The sequence below is a fragment of the Podarcis gaigeae genome, assembly GCF_964106915.1.
Source record: "Podarcis gaigeae genome assembly, chromosome: 8".
NCBI classification, from domain to species: Eukaryota; Metazoa; Chordata; class Lepidosauria; order Squamata; family Lacertidae; genus Podarcis; species Podarcis gaigeae.
The window spans coordinates 78,189,176-78,208,324 of record NC_139684.1 but is presented as its reverse complement, the minus strand read 5'-3'; the positions used below and the strand labels follow the sequence as shown (position 1 = coordinate 78,208,324).

General features: G+C 41.3%; 1 protein-coding gene across 1 annotated transcript; it reads right to left on the bottom strand.

The window, feature by feature from the left end:
* Nucleotides 1-1,372: 1,372 nt before the first annotated feature.
* On the bottom strand, nt 1,373-15,684 carry LOC310851722 (phospholipase A2 inhibitor and Ly6/PLAUR domain-containing protein-like). The gene is made up of 5 exons (XM_083754385.1): nt 15,527-15,684; nt 14,852-14,962; nt 9,653-9,799; nt 2,336-2,467; nt 1,373-1,797 (listed from the first exon to the last, which is right to left on the bottom strand). Exons 1-5 carry the CDS (start codon nt 15,573-15,575, stop codon nt 1,634-1,636), a joined length of 603 nt encoding a protein of 200 aa, XP_083610511.1. The 5' UTR covers nt 15,576-15,684; the 3' UTR covers nt 1,373-1,633.
* Between the last annotated feature and the right edge of the window lie 3,465 nt (nt 15,685-19,149).

Genomic DNA, 19,149 nt, shown 5'->3' with positions numbered 1-19,149 from the left:
ATGTATGTATGTATTTTAATGTTTGTTTTTATAAAGTTGTATTTATTGTTTAATGTGTTTGTGTACAAACACACACACACTCATACACACACTTAGTGTCGGGATCTCCGCTATGACCAAGCTGATAAAGCTCATTTCCTCCTCCCGAGCCTCTAGAATCACCCTCCTGACTATAATTAACAACCTGAGCCTCTGATAAGGCTCCAAGGCACGTTCCCCCATTTAGCAGAGTTTCCAGCAGCATGCAGAAGGATGAGATAGTATGAGCCACATGGCTAAAGAGTTTTATTATCTTCTATGCAGACAGCAAAGAAAAATACATCCTCTCTCTATGAAAGCAGAGAGCAACTGAAACAAAGGAACAAAGGAACAGGAAACCACTAACGTCACATCCGTCTCCTGTCTCCCACGAGACTTCCAACAGTATGGAATGTGTGGAATCAAAACAGAGCCTTGTGACTCTAAAGCACTGCTTAGTGGCAATCAGAAACTAACACTTAGTTGCATTTATTAATCTGGGGCTTTCTTTTCCCCCTCATGCTTCCCTAATTGCAATACATATATTAAAAGATTTCTGCACTTGAAATACTGCAGTTTTGCACTAGACCAGGAGGAAATGCTCAAGCAGTGGGATAGCTCACTTGGCAGAGCATGAGACTGGTTTGTGGGTGCGAACCCCATGTTGGGCTAAAGATTCCTGCATTGCAAAAAGTTGGTCGGCTAGAGAATAAGGGATTGCCAGAAATGGAAACATAGTGTGTAGATTTGGGATTTCTGTGAGTGCTTCTTGTTAATTGCTTGACATTTTCAGTGGGAGGGTTATGCCACACATGGTGACCAGCTTCCACCACTCTTTAAACTAGTTAGTGGCGATCCCAGGTGAAAGAGGACCATTGGGCTCATGTCTTCTTTTCTGTTGTTAGGTGCTCTGGAAGCAGAATGCTGAACTAGAGGAGCCTTTGATGCATTCCAGCAAAAATCCTCTTATGTTCCTGACTCCTGAATCTCTCACTGGCTCTCCAGAGCTCTGCTAAACAGTAGTAGGCTGCACTGGGTGCAAATCTCCAAAAAAAGCAGCTACAAATACCCTCGGTGGACTGCATTTTAGAGCTTTCTTCAATCTTTCCTCTTGATAAGTTGGGTGGGAACCTTTTTACTGTATTTGTTTGATCTTTTGTGATGCCCTTATGATATTGTAAACCACTCAGAGATTTTTTTGAAATATAGAGTGGTATAAACATGTCATAAATCAATAAAATAACTAATCATTGCCCATTTGTTCCTTTTAAAAACACTCCTCTTTGCCACTGCAGCTAACAAATATTATTAATTTGATGAATACAGACACAAAACACAGTTTTTATTTGCCACACCAATTTATTTTGATTATGAACAAAGATAAATTTAACCCTATACCATATTATCATGAGATAGAGCCCTCAAGCCCCACATTCCTACTTATCTATTCCCTGCATCCCTGCATCCCTTTCACCCTCCATTAAAAGCCAAATAAGAGGATTCAGGAGTCCTGTGCAGTAGCTCTTCCTCTCACACCACCGGGCAAGCAACCTCCACCTCCACTGCTGCAAGAAACAGTGGGAACCAAAAGAAAGAAGACATTGCTCTCTCCTAACTACCCTTCAAAGTTCAGCTGCTCTCGGAGAGGCAGAGTATCACTGCATCGTGCTTTGGTTATAGTGCCTGAAAAGGCATAAAAATGCATTGAATTCTTGGCCATTGCACAAAATTTTGGTGATGCACAGCCATGGAAATCCTTTTCGGGAATTGCACTGTCATCTAGTAAAGAAAAAGAGACATTTTCACATGAGTTCCTGGGTAGTAACAGGTGAGTTTGTGTGCAGAAGAGAGAATAGGAGCATTTTAATTTTTGTGAAGTGTATTGAGCAAGTATAGAAGGCATCTCAAAATCATACATTAGATCAATTTGACACAGATGTTTAAAATTTAGAAAAAGAAATATCCATTTTTTATTATGTTACAGGGGCCCATCTTCATCAATATTGCTTTCCAGATCGGTGGTCCATGGCTGTCTTTACTTCTTCTAAAAGGTTAGTGAAAACTTTCTTTTAAAAGGCAGTTTTACACATGATTAAACAAACAGATTATTTTGCTTCCTTCTCATACCCTACCCCAGAAATATGGTGTCTCATCTATATATATGAAGAACAAAGATAATTTAACGCAGTTATATTTTCAGAAAAAGAGAATTTCACCCTACCAACACTTAGTGCATTTTCTGACAGAAAGCCACAAACAGAGCAAGAGAGCAGCCCACCACCCTGTCTCCACCTCATTGGCTGGCTGTGCTACTTACCATGATCAACAACAAACTCTATGCACTGGGTCTGATCATCATAACACTTGATGGTCTCGGAGCCCTTACAGGCTTTTGAGAAAGAAGGAAAACAGGTCGGACACTCCTGCCCACTTAACTCAGGTTGTGGCACTGTGGAAAACAACCACTAAAATCAACACACGGTTTCGGCCCATTTCTCCACCCTCCCTACCTTCCTTTTGTTGCAGTGTAATAATTTCTTATTACCTTTTCAAAAAATTGATATCTATGCATCAATGCATAATCAATTTTTCAGACTCCCCAGCCCATTTTCCATGGTGTTTTTACTTCTTTCTCTCTGCTGCACAATACCTTCTATCGTATATACCAACACATCAATACTTTATTCTCTAATTTCTTATGCTGCTCATGTTTCAAATCCTGCTCGTGAGTTCATCCTACAATAATTCCTTAAATAGTCTTAAACGGGTTTCCATTATTCCACAAAGCAATCATTCTTAGATTCTCTTATTTTGCCTGTTAATTTGCCAATTCTGCATAATCCATCACCTTACTTATCCATTCTTCTTTGGTGGTAACTTCTACTTTCTTCCATTTTTGTGCATAGAGAATTAACAAATTAACAAATTAATCTTATTTTTTTGAACTTCTTTCCCCATAATCTCCAGGAGATTTTGTTTTTTGTATATAATCACTTCAGACATCTTTTTTTATCTCATCATATGTCATTTTCCAAAAAAACCTTCACTGTCTTACAAGTCCACCACTTATAAACAAAAGTTCCATGTACCCATTTATACTTCCAACAATTATTTACAACTATTAGCCAATTTGATAAATACCATTTATACATTATTTCCATGTAATTTCCTTTGAGAGTATAACAGGCAGTACATTTCATATCAATTTTTTCCAACCTTTCCAACCTTTCCCATGCATCCATTTCTATATTATGTGCTAGATCTTTAGCCCATTGCATCTTTAGCCCATTGCATCATTGCAGATTTTACCAGCTCATCTTTTGTTGTCCATTCTAGTAACATTTCATACATTTTAATCATTTTTTCTTTTCCTTAAAGCAGAACTTTTTCAACGTCAGAAATTCAATCCATTAGACCTTTTAATACATGTTTTCAAAAATACACATTAATTTGAAAATATTGGAAAAGTCAGAAGAAATGTGAGCTTGGGTATCACCCATCTCCATTTTCTTCTAACTTTTTAAAACCTGCATTTCCTAAAAAACACGATATGTTTTCCTTTCATGTAAGTCTTGATATCAGGTCCACACATTATACAAACTTCTCCTTATACAATTATTTAAAAATTCTCAATATGCCTTTATCTTATCATACCACAGGTGAACATACCACCCATACCGATTCCCATATCCTTCCAAATCTAACAAATTTGTATTCTGTAAAGATATCCATTCCTTTAACCAAATCAGACAGGCTGCTTCATAATATAATTTTAAATCTGGCAATGAGAATCCATCTCTTTCCTTAACATCTGTTAGTAGTTTAAATTTGATCCTTGGTCTTTCCCCCTGCCAGATGAATTTCGATAATTCTTTTTTCCATTGCTTGAAGAAGTCCATGTTACTTATTACCAGAATTGTGTGAAGTAGAAATGACATCTTAGGCAAAATATTCATTTTTATCACCAAGATTCTTCCCAAAAGAGAAAGTTTCATTCTACTCCATATTCCTATTTCTTGTTTAATCTTACTCCACACATTCAGGGAATAATTTTGAAACAGATTTGCATTCATATTTGTTATCCAGATATCCAAATATATCACCTTCTTTTCTATCTTAATATAGTTATTTCTTGCAGCTTCTCTTTACCTTGCCGGTTTATATTTTTTGTTAACATTTTAGTCTTATTCTTAGTTATATAAAATTCCTGCTAAATTACCAAACTGCTTTATTACATCCAATACCTTAACCACACTTTCCATCAGGTTTTCCAGGAACAATACCACATCAACTGCAAATGCCCTCAGTTTGTAAGTTTGAAGGCCCACTTGGAGGTTTCATATATCATTATTTTCTCTAATATCCCTACACACCACTTCTTACCCTATAATAAGCATTAACATTGAAAGCAACCTTGTTTTTTTCCCTTAACAATAATGCATTTTTCTGATAGATACTATTATGTTTGCAAATTGCACCTTACATATAATGACTTTATTCCGCTCACAAATCTATCCCCAAACCACATTATAACCAGTAATTTCCCCCTAAAACACCAAGAAATATTATCAAATGCTTTCTCTGCATCTAAAACCATAGCTAATTGCTAATTACTTTTTCTTTTTCAAATAGCATTCCATACAATTCTACCTTTATCTTTTAATTCTCTTGTTGGAAGAACTCCTGTCTGATCTTCATGTATTAAGTTTCTTAACACTTGCCTAAGTCTTGCTAATATTGTAGCAAAAAATACATAATCAGAGTTAAGCAGAGAAATAGGTCTATAATTCTCGACTAGAGTCTTCTTTTGCTGTCAAAGTAATATTGGCATACTTCCAAGTATCGGGTATCTTCCCTAGTGTCAAAGCATTGTTCGTGATCGTTTGTAAAGGTGGTATTAAGTACTTTGTAATAATAAGCAGTTAGGCCTTCCTAATTGCTTGTCAAGGTTGTCTTGTCAAGATTAGTAACTTTCAACCTTTTAAATAGCTACCTATTGTCTCTAAATCATCTTTACCACCATGATATCATTTAGAATAATATATGAAGAATTCCATAGTTAATGCTTTTTATCCAGCCCATATATTTCTCCGAATACTAAGCCTCAGTTCCCTAGTTCTGTGAGAGGGCTGCAACATCTCCATTGTATTCTGTTTCAGGAATTAATTATGCTCACAATACAGATCTAGATATTATCTCTAATGATGAGACAGAGGTGCTGGCAGCTGGGTTATCAAAAGGGAGCAATTTTAGTTGCCACTGTGCAAATACAGTCCAGAGAGACTCCACCCAGTCTGTTGTTAAATATGTATTGTGTTTCATAGTTCAACCTGAGAGGAGTAGGCAAGTAGCAGTATTTTTAGGGAGTGAGTTGTGGAATTTATTGCTGGGTTGTCTATGTGATTAATTTGCCACTTCTATGTTTTGTCCATTGCTTAATATGCACTGTGATTCATCATGCATTATGTATTCTTATATATTGCTTAATACTGTGAAATAAATTTATGTTCACTAGTCTCAAAATCTGTAAAAGGTGCAATTTGCACTCCACCTGTGATATCATCCCTTTGGATTTAGGATAATTGCACAGGAACACTTGATGTTTCATCGGGACTAAGTAAAAAGATTGTTCACCGGATAGCTGCTTCTTTCTGTAGTATTATTACACATAGGAGGGGGAGCTTTAAGGGGGACACTTAAATAACAAAAGATCCTGGATGGCTTCCTGTGCATTGGCATCTTCATGCAGGAGAGGGAGAATAGGACAGTCACCCATGCTCTTTTCTCAGACTGCATTAGTTGCTGGTTTAGGCATGGACTTCAAGCTATTCTTTGTCTTTTTCTCCCTTTTACAGTGGTGCCTCGCAAGACGAAAAGAATCCGTTCCGCAAGTCTCTTCGTCTAGTGGTTTTTTCGTCTTGCGAAGCAAGCCCATTGACGGCTTAGCGGATTAGCGCTATTAGCGGTTTAGCGGCTTTTAGCGGCTTTTAGCGGCTTTTAGCGGCTTTTAGCGGCTTTTAGCGGCTTATCGGCTTATCGGATAAGCGGCTTAGCGGCTTAGAAAAAGGGGGGAAGGGGGAAAAACTCGCAGGAACTCGCAAGACATTTTCGTCTTGCGAAGCAAGCCCATAGGAAATTCATTTTGCGAAGCACCTCCAAAACGGAAAACTCTTTCGTCTAGCGAGTTTTCCGTCTTGCGAGGCATTCATCTTGTGGGGCACCACTGTATTTGCTTAGGTTAGTTTGGGAGACTTCCCTTCATTCCCTAGCAATGCAAACAGTCTATGGAAGTTAAGCCTGTTATTTAAGACCTTTGCATTCTTAATTGGCTTTTGTTTTCTTGTCCTTTTCACTTTACTTTCTTTGATCTGGGGAGCATTACTGAAGGTTTTCAGCCTTCTGTTCCCCAAGGTCATGGGTGAGGGATCTTGCAATGCCATATTCAAAAAGCCAGGATGTCACCCTGTAGCTGGTGTTCCAGAGGTAGAGTTACTACTAGGTAAACAGTGCTTCCATGTACTCTGGATTCCATCACAGTGTCCCATTGCGCCAGAAGCAGTTTAGTCATACTGGCCACATGATCTGGGAATGTTTAGGGGTATTCTCATTTTCCTACTCATATTGAAATACCGCCCCTCAATGAGGCCAAACTTAGATTCACAAACTGTTTAGGGGTATGTGTACCCCTGCATCCCCTCAGAAAAAACTGTGCCAACACCATATTAGAAGGGCCAGGATGCCACAATGTAGCTGGTGTTCCAGAAGTGGAGTTATTTCTAGGTAAACAGTTTTTCCATGCCTTCTGGCTTTGTCAGGGAGAATAGAAACAGATGCATCAAATCAGGCCACAGGGGCAGTGTTACTGCAGCAGGATAGAGAAGGAAACTGGAGACCATGCACCTTTCACTCTAGGAAGTTAAACCGCTTTGAACAGAATTACATGATTTGGGACCGCAAACTGTTAGCCACAGTTGAAGCGTTCAAAAATTGGAAGCATTTTGGCAGGTGTGCAATGGCAGTTAAAGGTTCACGCAGACCATAAGAATCTGGAATACTGGAAAACAGCTCGGCAGTTAAACCAAAGGCAAATCAGGTGGGCAGAATTCTTTCCTGGGTTCAATTTTAAGCTAGAGTATGTGCCAGAAGAGCAAATGGTCGGGCAGATGTGCTGTTGAGAAAGCCGGAGTATTTGGAGGAGCAGTCGCCTCCAACAGTAAGGCACACGTTTGAATCAGAGCAGTGGCAGTGTGCAGCAACGGTAGTCAATGATAGGGAGCTACAGACATTAACTGCTGATGATGGGTATGCAAGGAAGAAGTTAGTTGAACTGAGCCAAGGGAGAAGTAGAGAAGGTGGTTTTGAAGAGAGAGGAGGCTTTCTCTATTACAAGCGGACGCTGTACATACCAGGAAATGAGCTACGAGCCAAAGTTCTCAGGCAGCATCATGATAGCCCCACCGCAGGGCATTTTGGTCACAGCAAGACCATATACCTAGTCACTAGGGAATTCTGGTGGCCCAAGATTAAGGAGGATACCGCAGAATACGTGAGGGGATGTGAAGTCTGTCAGAGAGCCAAAGGGCAAAGGACAGCCCCAGCTGGGCTGTTACAACTGTTACCCACCCCAAGTAAACTGTGGGAAGTGGTATCCATGGATTTTATTACTGACCTGCCAGTGTCACAGAAAACAAAATAGTTATTTGGGTGGTGGTAGATGTGCTGAAAAAGATGGCACATTTTGTACCTTGCTCTAAGATACCTTCCGCACAGGAGACAGCAGGGTCGTTCGTGGATCATGTGTTTAAGTTGCACTGTATGCCATTAAGGATAATCACAGATTGCGGAAGTCAGTTTACTTTGCATTTCTGGAGGAAGTTAATGCAGTTGTTAGGGGTGGAGGTCAGAGAGGACCAATGCCACCTTGCAACAATACTTGAGGTGCTATACATGCTGCCAGCAAGACGATTGGGTAGAGAAGTTGAACCTGGCCGAGTTTATGGACAACAATGCAGTGCACACATCTATGGACATGGCACCTTTTGTGGCGAACTAGGATGTGCATCCCAGGGCCTTTCTGGGTAGGGAAGAGGTGCTGTCAGTACCAGCAGCTGAGGAGTTTGTGGAGGAAATGGAGTACTTGCATAAGATAGTGAAAGAAAACCTGGAAACATCGAAGGCAGCTTACAAAAGGACCTCAGACGCACATAGGCAGGAGGAAGAGAAAATCCAGGTAGGAGACAAGGTGTGGTTGTCCTCCAAGGGGTTGCCGTTCAAAGGGAGGTGCAAGAAGCTAGAGCCAAGAAGGCTGGGGCCATTTGAGGTGGTGCAGGAGATTAATCCGGTGTCCTTTAGGCTCTGGTTGCCAGAGACAATGAGGATACACCCAGTATTCCACAGGGCTTTGCTGTCTCCATTTATTCCAGCACACAGGTACCAGGGGGAGAGGACGGAACATCCTCCCCCTCCTACACTGGTAGAAGGAGAGAAGGAGTACGAAGTTCAGGAAATCTTAGATTCCAGATGGCACAGGAGGAAACTACAACATCTTGTAGCTTGGAAAGGCTTTTCATCAGCCGAGAACTCCTGGGAACTGTTGGAGCATGTCCATGTGCCACGATTGCAGAGGGAGTTTCACAGGAGACACCCCCACAAGCCCAAACCTAGGAATTGGGCAGAGCCAGAGACTAGATTGGACCATGACAAAGAGATAGAGCTACCGGAAGATTTGGACCTCCCCCCTGCAGACAGAGAGGAGGAAGGGGATTGGGGAGGGCTTAGAGACGGAGGGTTATGTCAAGAAGGATTTGGAGGAGCAAAGGACAGAAGAGGCAGAACAGGGGCTTGGGGATACTGAAGAGCCCCGCAACCACCCAGAGACAGAGGAAGCGGAAGAGGGGGTGGAGAGTAGCCCGGGAGAGCAGGGGCTCAGGGATGCTGAAGAGCCCTGCAAGCACCCAGAGGCTTCGGAAGGAAGCTCAGACTCAGGAAGGGAGGGGGTTTTCAAATCAGCACAGACAAGGAGGGAAATGAAACATAAGGATCAAAGATGTCTCATGCAATTCCCACACCTACTTTGTTGGCATGGGAATCATAGGGAGCCACTCCCCAAATCTGACTCAACGGGTTTGGAAGTGTAATTCTGAACTGTAGCTGTTTCTTGTATATATGTAATAAAGACTGTAAATACGATGCTGACTGTGTTGGAGTGTTACTGCGAAGGGGAAACACCACCTTTACAGGCTTCCATCAAAGCCTGTCTCATTGCTCTGGTGTCTCATTGCACCAGAAGCAGTTTAGTCATGCTGGCCACATGATCTGGAAAGCTGTTGCAGACAAATGTCAGCTCCCTCGGCCTAAAAAGTGAGGTGAGTGCTGCACTACATAGTTAATTTCAACTGGACTTAACTGTCTAGGGGTACTTTACCTTTACATTTTTCCTTACTATGAGGTATCATGGGGACCACCTTTGGTGTCCTCTAACCAGCTACAGGGAAGCTGTGATCTATCTTGGGCTTCATCGAAGATCTCCAATGCCATCTGTTTGATATCGTTTGTCTAATGGCAACCAAGGAAAACCCTTAAAGCCTCAATGCTGTTTATGCTTGAGGATATATACAAACATGCATATACTTACGTTGAAAAAATTTCGTGTAGCAGTCTCTAGCATGACAGCAGAACCTGACATCCCGCAAGAAAGGACCTTTTCCTGAAGTGAAACTGTAGTTCCCTGAGGTGCAATCTGTAGTACATCCCATTTCAGTTTCAAGCTTTGCAGAGCCATCTGTGAGAGATAATTTGAATACCTAGATCAGCTAAAATTCAAATCATTACTCTCCTGAATGATTTTTTTGTGATGCTCCCTTATAGCTACTTTTGGGTATGGTATGTAGCAAATGTGCTTTCCATAACAGTGAAAAGGACAAATTGTTAGAATCTATTGTGGCCATAGAGAATTGGTTTCAACCATTAAGATTCCTTTGATCCTTTGATTGGTGAAATGAAATCACGTGTAATCTAGAAGTGTATAAAAAACCCCAACATTGATTTGGATGTGGTTCTTTACAGTCTCCTCCTTATTTTTGAGGCTGTGCCTATGCAGATTTGCATTTCATTACAGGCCTATCTTTTCACTTGGAGCCTACATCCTTTCCTTTTAGGTTTCTGGGAGGGAAACCTCCATTCTAAGAAACTTGTTTGAAATGTCAGGCGTCTGATAACTGTGATAAAGAGCTTTGTATTTCTTCTTCATTTCTTGTTCCTTCACTTCTTTATTTTCTTCCTTTCTTATTCTTGCTTTTATGTATCCTTTTTCTTTAGATTAGCTTGGCTTTTATTGTATTTTATGCTGAAAACTTTCAATAAAAATGATTTAAAAATAACAAAAGGCAAAACTAATTAAAACTGACATCATGTTCATGGTGGTTGAGCTCTTCTGCCCTCTAGGGCAGGGTAGCTGCCTGGACAGGGGAAAGGCAGGATTTATGACATAAAATTCCTGGCAACGCTTCCCAGGGGTCTGGGGAGTGCACGGTATCCCACGGTGTCGCTTAAACTCATATCTCCCAGCTAGAAAGGCAGTGCGGGTGCAGCCTGGGAAATGTGTCCCTGCCATGGACAAACCTCCATTTCTGGCATGATCTGTGATCAGTTCCTCAAGAATTCGGAATATTGCATTAATTATGGGGCACTCCTGTAATGGCATATGATAAAGGGCTGCAACTAATCAGCTGCCAAAAGGAGTGGACTTGAGCCATGAAGTTATCTTAATGATTTTCAACAAGCGCAAAAAGACTTACAATAGCCAGAATGGGAGGGGAGGCAAAGCAATGTTTACTCTGAAGGTTTCTAAATGCCCCCCCCCCGTTGACCTTTCCTGCAACACGAAAGAATAATGTGCAGACATTTAGAGATTATCTGTTATCTGGAGGAAGAGAGAGGACCAATGATTTATGCCTAATTAAGGGTTTTACAAAAAAAAAAATCTTCCCCTCTCAGCAGAAGAATGGATTTTATATACAGTTTCTTTGAACTGTATGAAGAAAGAGTGGATGAGAGAGTGGTTTCCTAAGGACTGCTACTGTATTTTTTGCTCTATAACACGCACCTGACCATAACACGCACATCGTTTTTAGAGGAGGAAAACAGGGGGGGGGGATTCTGAATGAAACAGTGGGTGTATCATTTTTGTGCCTCATGCTGTGGCCACAGACATGTGATCTGATGGTGAATTTGGGGTGACCCAATGCAAAAATCCTGAGAATCCCTGTGGATCCATGCTTTGTAACCACATTTTTGCACCGTTGCAGCCCAAGGCAACACTGGGTGCATGATTTTTTTGGTGCAGGCTGTAGCCATGGACATGCTATGTGATCTGATGGTGAATTTGGGGTGACCGAATGCAAAGATCCTGAGGATCCATGTGGATCCGTGCTTTGTAACCACATTTTAAGTGCGGAGGGAAGGAAAAACACAGAAGGGACAAGGAGCACGAGAGGGGTGTGCAGAGAAGCAGCTGGCTAAGAATGCAGGAGAGGGGTTTAACAGGAGGGAGAAAAGGAAGGCAACATTTCCCCCCCACCCAACCACCCAAGCCATCCCTCTCTCTCTCTCTATCCCACCTGCATGTTTTCCGGCTGCCTGTGAGTCCCTAAAATGCTTCCCTGGACGCAGCAGCACCGGAGCACGGAGAGGAATTAGAAGGAAGGACGAGATCCTTTCTGTTCCCCTCTGCTTGCTTGGAGGGGAGGGGATTTCCCTGCTCTTTGTTCCGTTTGAGCAAACAGCAACCAAAACAGAAGAGGGTGGGCAGTAAGACCCTGAGGCAGAATACAGGAAAGCAACAGCTTCCTCTCTTCAGGCGTCCCTCCTCCCTGACGCACGCGCGATCAGATTTTTGCCTGATTTTTGCTCCTGCACTCGGGCCAGTTGGCTCAAGGGAACACACATTCACTCAATAACACACACAGACATTTCCCCTTACTTTTTAAGAGAAAAAAATCTGCGTGTTATAGAGAGAAAAGTACGGTAATTAGACTTCCCAGGAGTTTATAAATATGATTTTGATTTTTAACTGCGAGTTGTAGAAAACAATCCCCAGGATTTTAATGGCAGAGAAGGCATCTTTTCGGGAGTTATTTATAACTCGGAACGTCCTTGAAAAACGGAAGGGATGTTTTCAAAGGAATGGAATGGACTGAGAAAGTTGGCAATTAATCTCTCTCCACTCTAAGTCTGTGAAAAGACTTCTGAAAAGGCTGCACATGCGAGATGGTTATTTTATATGTTTGGAAAATATCAATGGTGCTGTGTGTAAAAAAAAACCAAGAATGTTAGCTAGGGAAATGGATTACGACTAATAGAAGGTGATTAAAAAAGAAGAATGAATGTGGCAATATCAGGAAGCAATGGACATATGTTTGTGAAAGGAGCAGGAAACCTTTTTTGTAAAAAAAAAATTATATTAAATTTAAATGATCTGGATTGATTTGTTAAAATTCTGAAAACTAATAAAAATTAATTTATTTTTTTGTTAGTTTTTACTACTGTAACCACTGTTTGCTGGATCAGCCTATTCCTGCAACTCCCCCCCCATGAAATTTAGTTCATTTTCCTTTTCTTGTTTTTACCCTGAACTTGATTTGATTTATAGATTAATAGCTCCTGTAAAAGTAGCAAACAAGGTTCCGATTCAGTGTCACACCTCATCCATATATTAATGATGTTCCTTTCTTCGACTTGATTCTGTATATTGATGACTTTTGTAAAACAAATGACCGTGATAAATTCATGTCTGGTTATGTTGTGGTATCTGACTATGAAATTTTTCAAGTTTATTTCCTTTCAGATATTAAAAGGTGCCCAAATTCCTGAGGTCATCACTTCTATTCATGCCTACACCAAGCCTGGAGAATTGTTTATCTCCTGTGATACTGTACCATTCTGTGTGCCAAATGTGGGGGGAGATTAATTTTCTTATTTCTGTGGATTTTTCTATACATACTTTGGTTCCTCATTTATTCCCTTTTTCTATATCTTAAAATGAAAATATTTTGCTTTTAGGAAATAATAGTGCCAAACATGCAGCTCCTCTTGGCTCTGTCCCTGGCTGTTTCATGATTTTTTAAAATACTTTTTAACTAAAAAGATTTCTATTCCTTAGTGATTGCAGTTTTCTCCCCCAAAGGGAAAAAATAAAGAAAAGGCTGTTGTTAATTTAGTCCTAGTGATGTTTATGTCAACCTAAATGTTATTCCTGCTCTTGGTTCATAAGCATGCTCAGGTGTCTCATAGGCCACAAGACTGGGAAAAGGGAGAAAATGATAAATATTGAATATTGTTGTGTGTTATGATGGGTTTGTCAATAGATGCCACATAACACAAGGTAACTTCTTGGTTTTGCTAATTACATTAGTCAAGGAAGGGTAAATTGTGTGCAGTGTGCAAGTTATGCCCCTGGGTATAATAAAATAAAATCTTAAATTGTGAGTTTAATAAAATCACTGCAAACACCACCCATAAATCAAACATAGGTCCCATAAAATACTTTTCAGGGTGGCATAAGTAGCACAGTCATTCCATGTTGTCCAACCATCATATGGTTGCTGCAAGCTGGAAAATATTGAGATTTCACTACTGGATATGTGGGGAGTGAGTCTGAGTATTTCCCCCATATTGATTGGCATTTGTTATGTAAAGTAGGTATACTTTATACTTCCACCTGTGTGGGTATAAAATATTCTGCCTTAAAATGAATATGGAATCATTCCTTTCCAAAAAAAATATATATGGGGGAACGATAGAGAAAATATTAATTTCAAGGAACTGTATCATTTGGATTATTCCATATTCTTTTGAGCCTAGGACCTATGGTTTTCTGGGAGACATACCTCCAGTCTATGAACCCTTTCAATTTTCCCAACAATGGGATTGGAAGCCCCTTTCCCCCAAAACATCATGCCATCTGGAAAGACTGCAATCTTTGTCCCTACACCCAGCTCAGGGGATCAGGGAAAAGAGCAACCCTTACCAGTAGCTTCTTGGGGTTTGCTAGATGTTGCCATAGGTAAACTCTAACATTGGTCATTCCCAACTGTCTTTCAACCAACAGGAGGACTGGTTGATCATTGGTTGAACACATGTCTTCTTGTATTCATCACTGGCTACACACTTGACCACTGCATCACTTGTGTTTGAACCCACAAAGAGTAGACTCTGATTATGTTGGGTACTAATGAGTGGAGAGTGACCTGCCAGTGAGGTATTGTTACTTAGGATTTGGCCATTGGGAAAACCAGTTGGTGATGGAGCTGTGAGTCAAAGGCCGGAGAAAGATGAGGCCTGAATATTCATGCATAATGTATTAACAGTAATCAGGTGGCAAAGCTCAGAAGAAGGTTGCCAGTGGTTCTCCAAGGCTAAGAGGCTGCCCTATGGAAAGGTGTGGGGGAGGCTGCACACTTTATTAGTTATTGACATGGAAAAGAACCATCTCACTGCCTGCTTCCCAACACTGGAAATCCCTCCCAGGAGAAGCTAGATAGCTTCCCTTCTTGTCCTTCTCCTGGCAGGTGAAGACCTTGTCCCAACAGGCTTTTGAGGAATTATTGTTTTTATTGAAAAGGTTGATACCACTTTTATTGTAATCATTGATACATTTTACACATATTTTATATAGTTTTAATTCTACTAATATTTAATTAATTGTTGGGAAAAAAGAATTTCTCAACACTGGGTGAGATCCGCATTCTGTCCCCCCCCCCCCCCCGATATGTCAGGGTCCAAATGATGGACCCACACACTCAGGTTTAATCTGACAGAAAGGATTTATACTCACTAAAACTTCTGCCAATAACACGAAAAAAGCAACTGCCACCTTCGGAAGTTTCACAGGTGCCGTTTGAAACACTGTCATTTAGTTTCTTTACTTTACATATCTCAGCTGTCACTGCAGAGACAAAAGAAATATTCAGCACCAAATACATCAGTTCCTCAGGCATTGAGAAATGGAATCTACATTCCCACCTGGATACAATCTTCCAAGCCGGACATGAGCAACCTTATTGGTCTCCGGATCCACATGTAGTGGTGGGTTGATGTAGGTATGCACACTGACACATATCTTCCCCCTATCTCTCACACAGGAACATCTCCAGACAGAAAGATGGAGAGACACACAGTCTTCATCCATTTTACTATTATGAATGCATACATTAAAGCAGGGATGTCCTCCCCCACAACACACAATGAGGTGCACAATGGGATTTTAGCAGTCCCATTGCATACTTTCACAGGCAGCACACATGTTGTATGTGAAGAAAGCCAACCTCATGAAACAGAATTACACTCCACAAAGCTGTCTTCCAAAATTTGGAGTCCATATTCTCAGTATTCCAATATCTTTAGCTTCCTTTATCCTTCCTAGAGCCAATATCAGTTTGCCTTCTCTAGCCCGCTTCATATCCCCTCCCACATTTGAAAAAGCAATTCAAGATTGCGGCTTCCTACTTACCTTCAGAAAGGATGGCCAAGAAGAGACAAATACTCAGGAAGCTCTTCATAGTGCTGGAGAGATCAAAAGCTGAGGAGAACTCAGTTCAAAGAATCAGGTAACTGATTGAGGAAGAGGCTGCCTTGGAGGATTTATAGGCTAAGAAGAGGAGCCCTAGGCAGAACTGGTCCAGTGAGGGGGTGGGAAATGATGACAGTAAAGATTGCATGCTTTCCCAAACATCTTGTAATTTAATATTGGAACACAAAACATGGAGTAGAAATTGCATTAAGTCATTTTTGGGAACTATATGAAATTCTGACAGCTGCCATCCATCCACCAACCACCAACCATGCATTTGGTTCCCAGGATCGGGGATCCCAACCCTAGGTACATATTATAAAAGGGCCCCATATTTTCTCAAGCTGTTGTCTCTTTTGGCTTCCCTCACTCAGGCACATGAGCAATTGTATCCAATTAGAGAAAATTATGAAAGCACAGTTTTTTGGCAGGTACATTATGGCACACTTGAAGCCAATAAGGAGTTTGGCTGCTGTAAGAAGATTTGCTGTAAATTTCAGCTGACCAGAACTTGTATCAGCCTGCTAAATCAGGTCATCTGTTCAAGAAAACCATTTTCATAGTGACCAACCAGATGCCTGGCATAGCCAGCAAGCAGGACCTGAGAACAACACCATTCTCCCCACAACTGGTTTCCAGAAGCAGACATTAAGTGCCAAATTGCCCCAAATGGCAGACATAGAACTTAACCATCAAGTTTAAGGTAAAGGTAAAGGTACCCCTGCCCATACGGGCCAGTCTTGATAGACTCTGGGGTTGTGCGCCCATCTCACTTAAGAGGCCAGGGGCCAGCGCTGTCCGGAGACACTTCCGGGTCACGTGGCCAGCGTGACATCGCTGCTCTGGCGAGCCAGAGCCGCACACGGAAACGCCGTTTACCTTCCCGCTGGTAAGCGGTCCCTGTTTATCTACTTGCACCCGGAGGTGCTTTCGAACTGCTAGGTTGGCAGGCGCTGGGACCGAGCAGCGGGAACGCACCCCGCCGCAGGGATTCGAACCGCCGACCTTTTGATCGGCAAGTCCTAGGCGCTGAGGCTTTAACCCACAGTGCCACCTGCGTCCCCTCACCATCAAGTTTAGTAGCCATCAATCCACAAATTCATGGAGGATGAGGGTAATCCGCAATTTAGCACATTCAAGTTGTTGGCCACCATTACTTCTTCTGATACCCAATTCCAAAGATTAAATGCTTGCTGTGTGATGCAGTTATTGCCTCTATTTGTCCTGAATTTACCCTCCTTCCATTTCATTGCTTGTCCACAGGTTCTATTGTTATGAGAGAAGCCTTGTAGACACAATGGCTGCATTTCCTCTGATATGAAAGCCAAGAAGCCTCTGAGAGTCTGCTCTACTCCTGCTTTTTTTTTCAGGTTGTCCGAAAGGCATCTGCTTCAATTATCTGAGAACAGGATGCTGAACTAGATGAGCTTTTTGGGTGGTCCAGAAGGTATCCTCTTATATCCCTGACTCCTCAATGCATCTCCAGTGGCCTATCAGAGAGTACTAATCTGCCCTGGTTGCCAAGAATTGTTATGGGTCATTGGACCACTAAAGATTATTATTATTATCAGGGAGTCTGGCGCGGTGCTGAGAGTCAATCGCTACTTCTGCGGAGTGAAGCTGCACAGCTATTGTCGGAGAGCGCTGACCTTTTTCCTGTGACATTTTGACTTTTAAACAACAACCCGTGAGTAGGTCAAGTTAAAGACCGGGGAACTAAAGGAAAACAATTAGAATTGGGTACTGAAGCGGGAAGGTGTAAACAGGAAGTCCGCCTTCCGCTTTTTGTAAACAGATTAAAGCAAAGACTTTCTAAGCTAAGAACTGGAAAAATTGTGTTAATAGGACTTAATTCCTAACGTCAAAATTAAGAGGGCTCCCTCCCTGAGCGGCAGGAGAGGGGAGGGAAGAAGGGAAACAATTTTTTGCCTGCAAAAAAAAGAAAAGGAGAGAAAAGGGAGCAAAGACCACCACTTAATCTTTGGGAACGGACTGCCAAGGAACAATAGAACTGCCGTGCTGAGAGTTGCACTGTTTATGGACAATGTAACTTTTGATAGATACTCTGCAAGTGTTTTGAAGGTTCTGAAGGCTTTCTCTAAATCTGAAACTGTTGCTTATTATTGAAAGGGGACCTGAAAAGTTGGAAAAGACATTTTACTGTAACAAATATTGGCTGCTACTGTGTCCCCCTAGAGGAGCTTTGAATCTTTTACAACTCTTACAACTGGGAATTTTCCATTTTAATCGGCCAGGGAAATTTCCACTGCAAAACAAGTCTGGGCTGTGGGACTGACCTTGATCCACAGATGCAGGGTGATGGCAAATCTGCCTCAGGAAAAAACGACAAGATCGGGCAAAATTAGAGTGCAGCAGCAGCGCAGACCATCAGCATCTGGCCCTTCTGTACCACAAGGGGAAGAATCCGTACAGGTTGGGTCAAAAGGAATGGCATCTGAAGAGGGATTAGCTTCAGCACTAAATAAAATTTTTGAATCTTTGGAAAAATTAAGCAATCAGGTTGCTGATGCATCAATTAAGATTGACCAAAACACTACAAGCATTAATAACTTGGGGCAGAAGGTGAATTCCAATACAGAAGCTATCGACAGACTGCTGCAAGAATCTACGTTAAATAAAAAAATAGCAAAGGAGAAAGTGTTGGCTCTAGAGGAAAAGATACCACCGATAAGTAAACAGCTAGAGGATCATAGGTCGCTGTTGTCTATGATTGAACTGAAGGAAAAAGAGACTAACTTGAGGATCAGGGCTGTACCTGAACTTGAGAAAGACAACCTAAGTGATTATCTTACACAGGAATTTGCAGACTTTTGGAACCTTGACTCAGATAAACAAGACTTTAAGATAGTAAGTGCTTTCAGACTTGGAAAAGGGGGAAGAAAGAACAGGGTGAGAGACTGTTTGATTACTCTCCGAACGAAAGAAGAGAGAGATAAAATATTGAGCCTGCACTACCAGAAGTCCTTGGAAATAGAAGACTCAAGAATAGAGATTTTTAAGGACATTCCGAAACATCTATTGGATCTTAGGGCTAACTACGGAGATTTAGTGGCCCTGTTAAGAAGCAACAGAATTGCATTCAGGTGGGAATTCCCCCAAGGCCTTTCTTTTAATTTCAAAGGGAGAAAAATCAAAATAAGATCAGTGGAAGATAAAGGGAAATTTTTGAGGGATCACGGAGAAAACCTTCAAAAAGAAGCTGAGGAAGAAGAAGAGCCAAGAGCATTAAAACCAGGAATACTAGACCCAGCAACGCCTCTTTTGGGATTGGACAAACCAGAGAAAGTGACACCACCGACAGAACAAGAACAATTACTTGGAACAGTAAGAGGAAAAACGAAATAATTTCACCATGTCTCTGCAGATATTAAGTTGGAACATTCGCGGTTTTAATTCCCCGGATAAGAGGAAAAAAGTTTTTCATTTGTTGAAAAAGGAACAATTGGACTTGATTTGCTTACTAGAAACCCATGTGACAAGGTTACATAGGAAAGTATTGATTAATAAAAGATTAGGTCAAGAGTTTATTTCATCAGATAAGG

Excerpts from the sequence above, each read along its gene's own strand:
- LOC310851722 (XM_083754385.1), bottom strand. The coding sequence starts at position 15,575 with ATGAAGAGCTTCCTGAGTATTTGTCTCTTCTTGGCCATCCTTTCTGAA. Across the intron at positions 14,963-15,526 it reads CTTGGCCATCCTTTCTGAAG|TGACAGCTGAGATATGTAAA; the intron begins GTAAGTAGGAAG and ends TTGTCTCTGCAG. Across the intron at positions 2,468-9,652 it reads CTACACGAAATTTTTTCAAC|TGCCACAACCTGAGTTAAGT; the intron begins GTAAGTATATGC and ends TGTTTTCCACAG.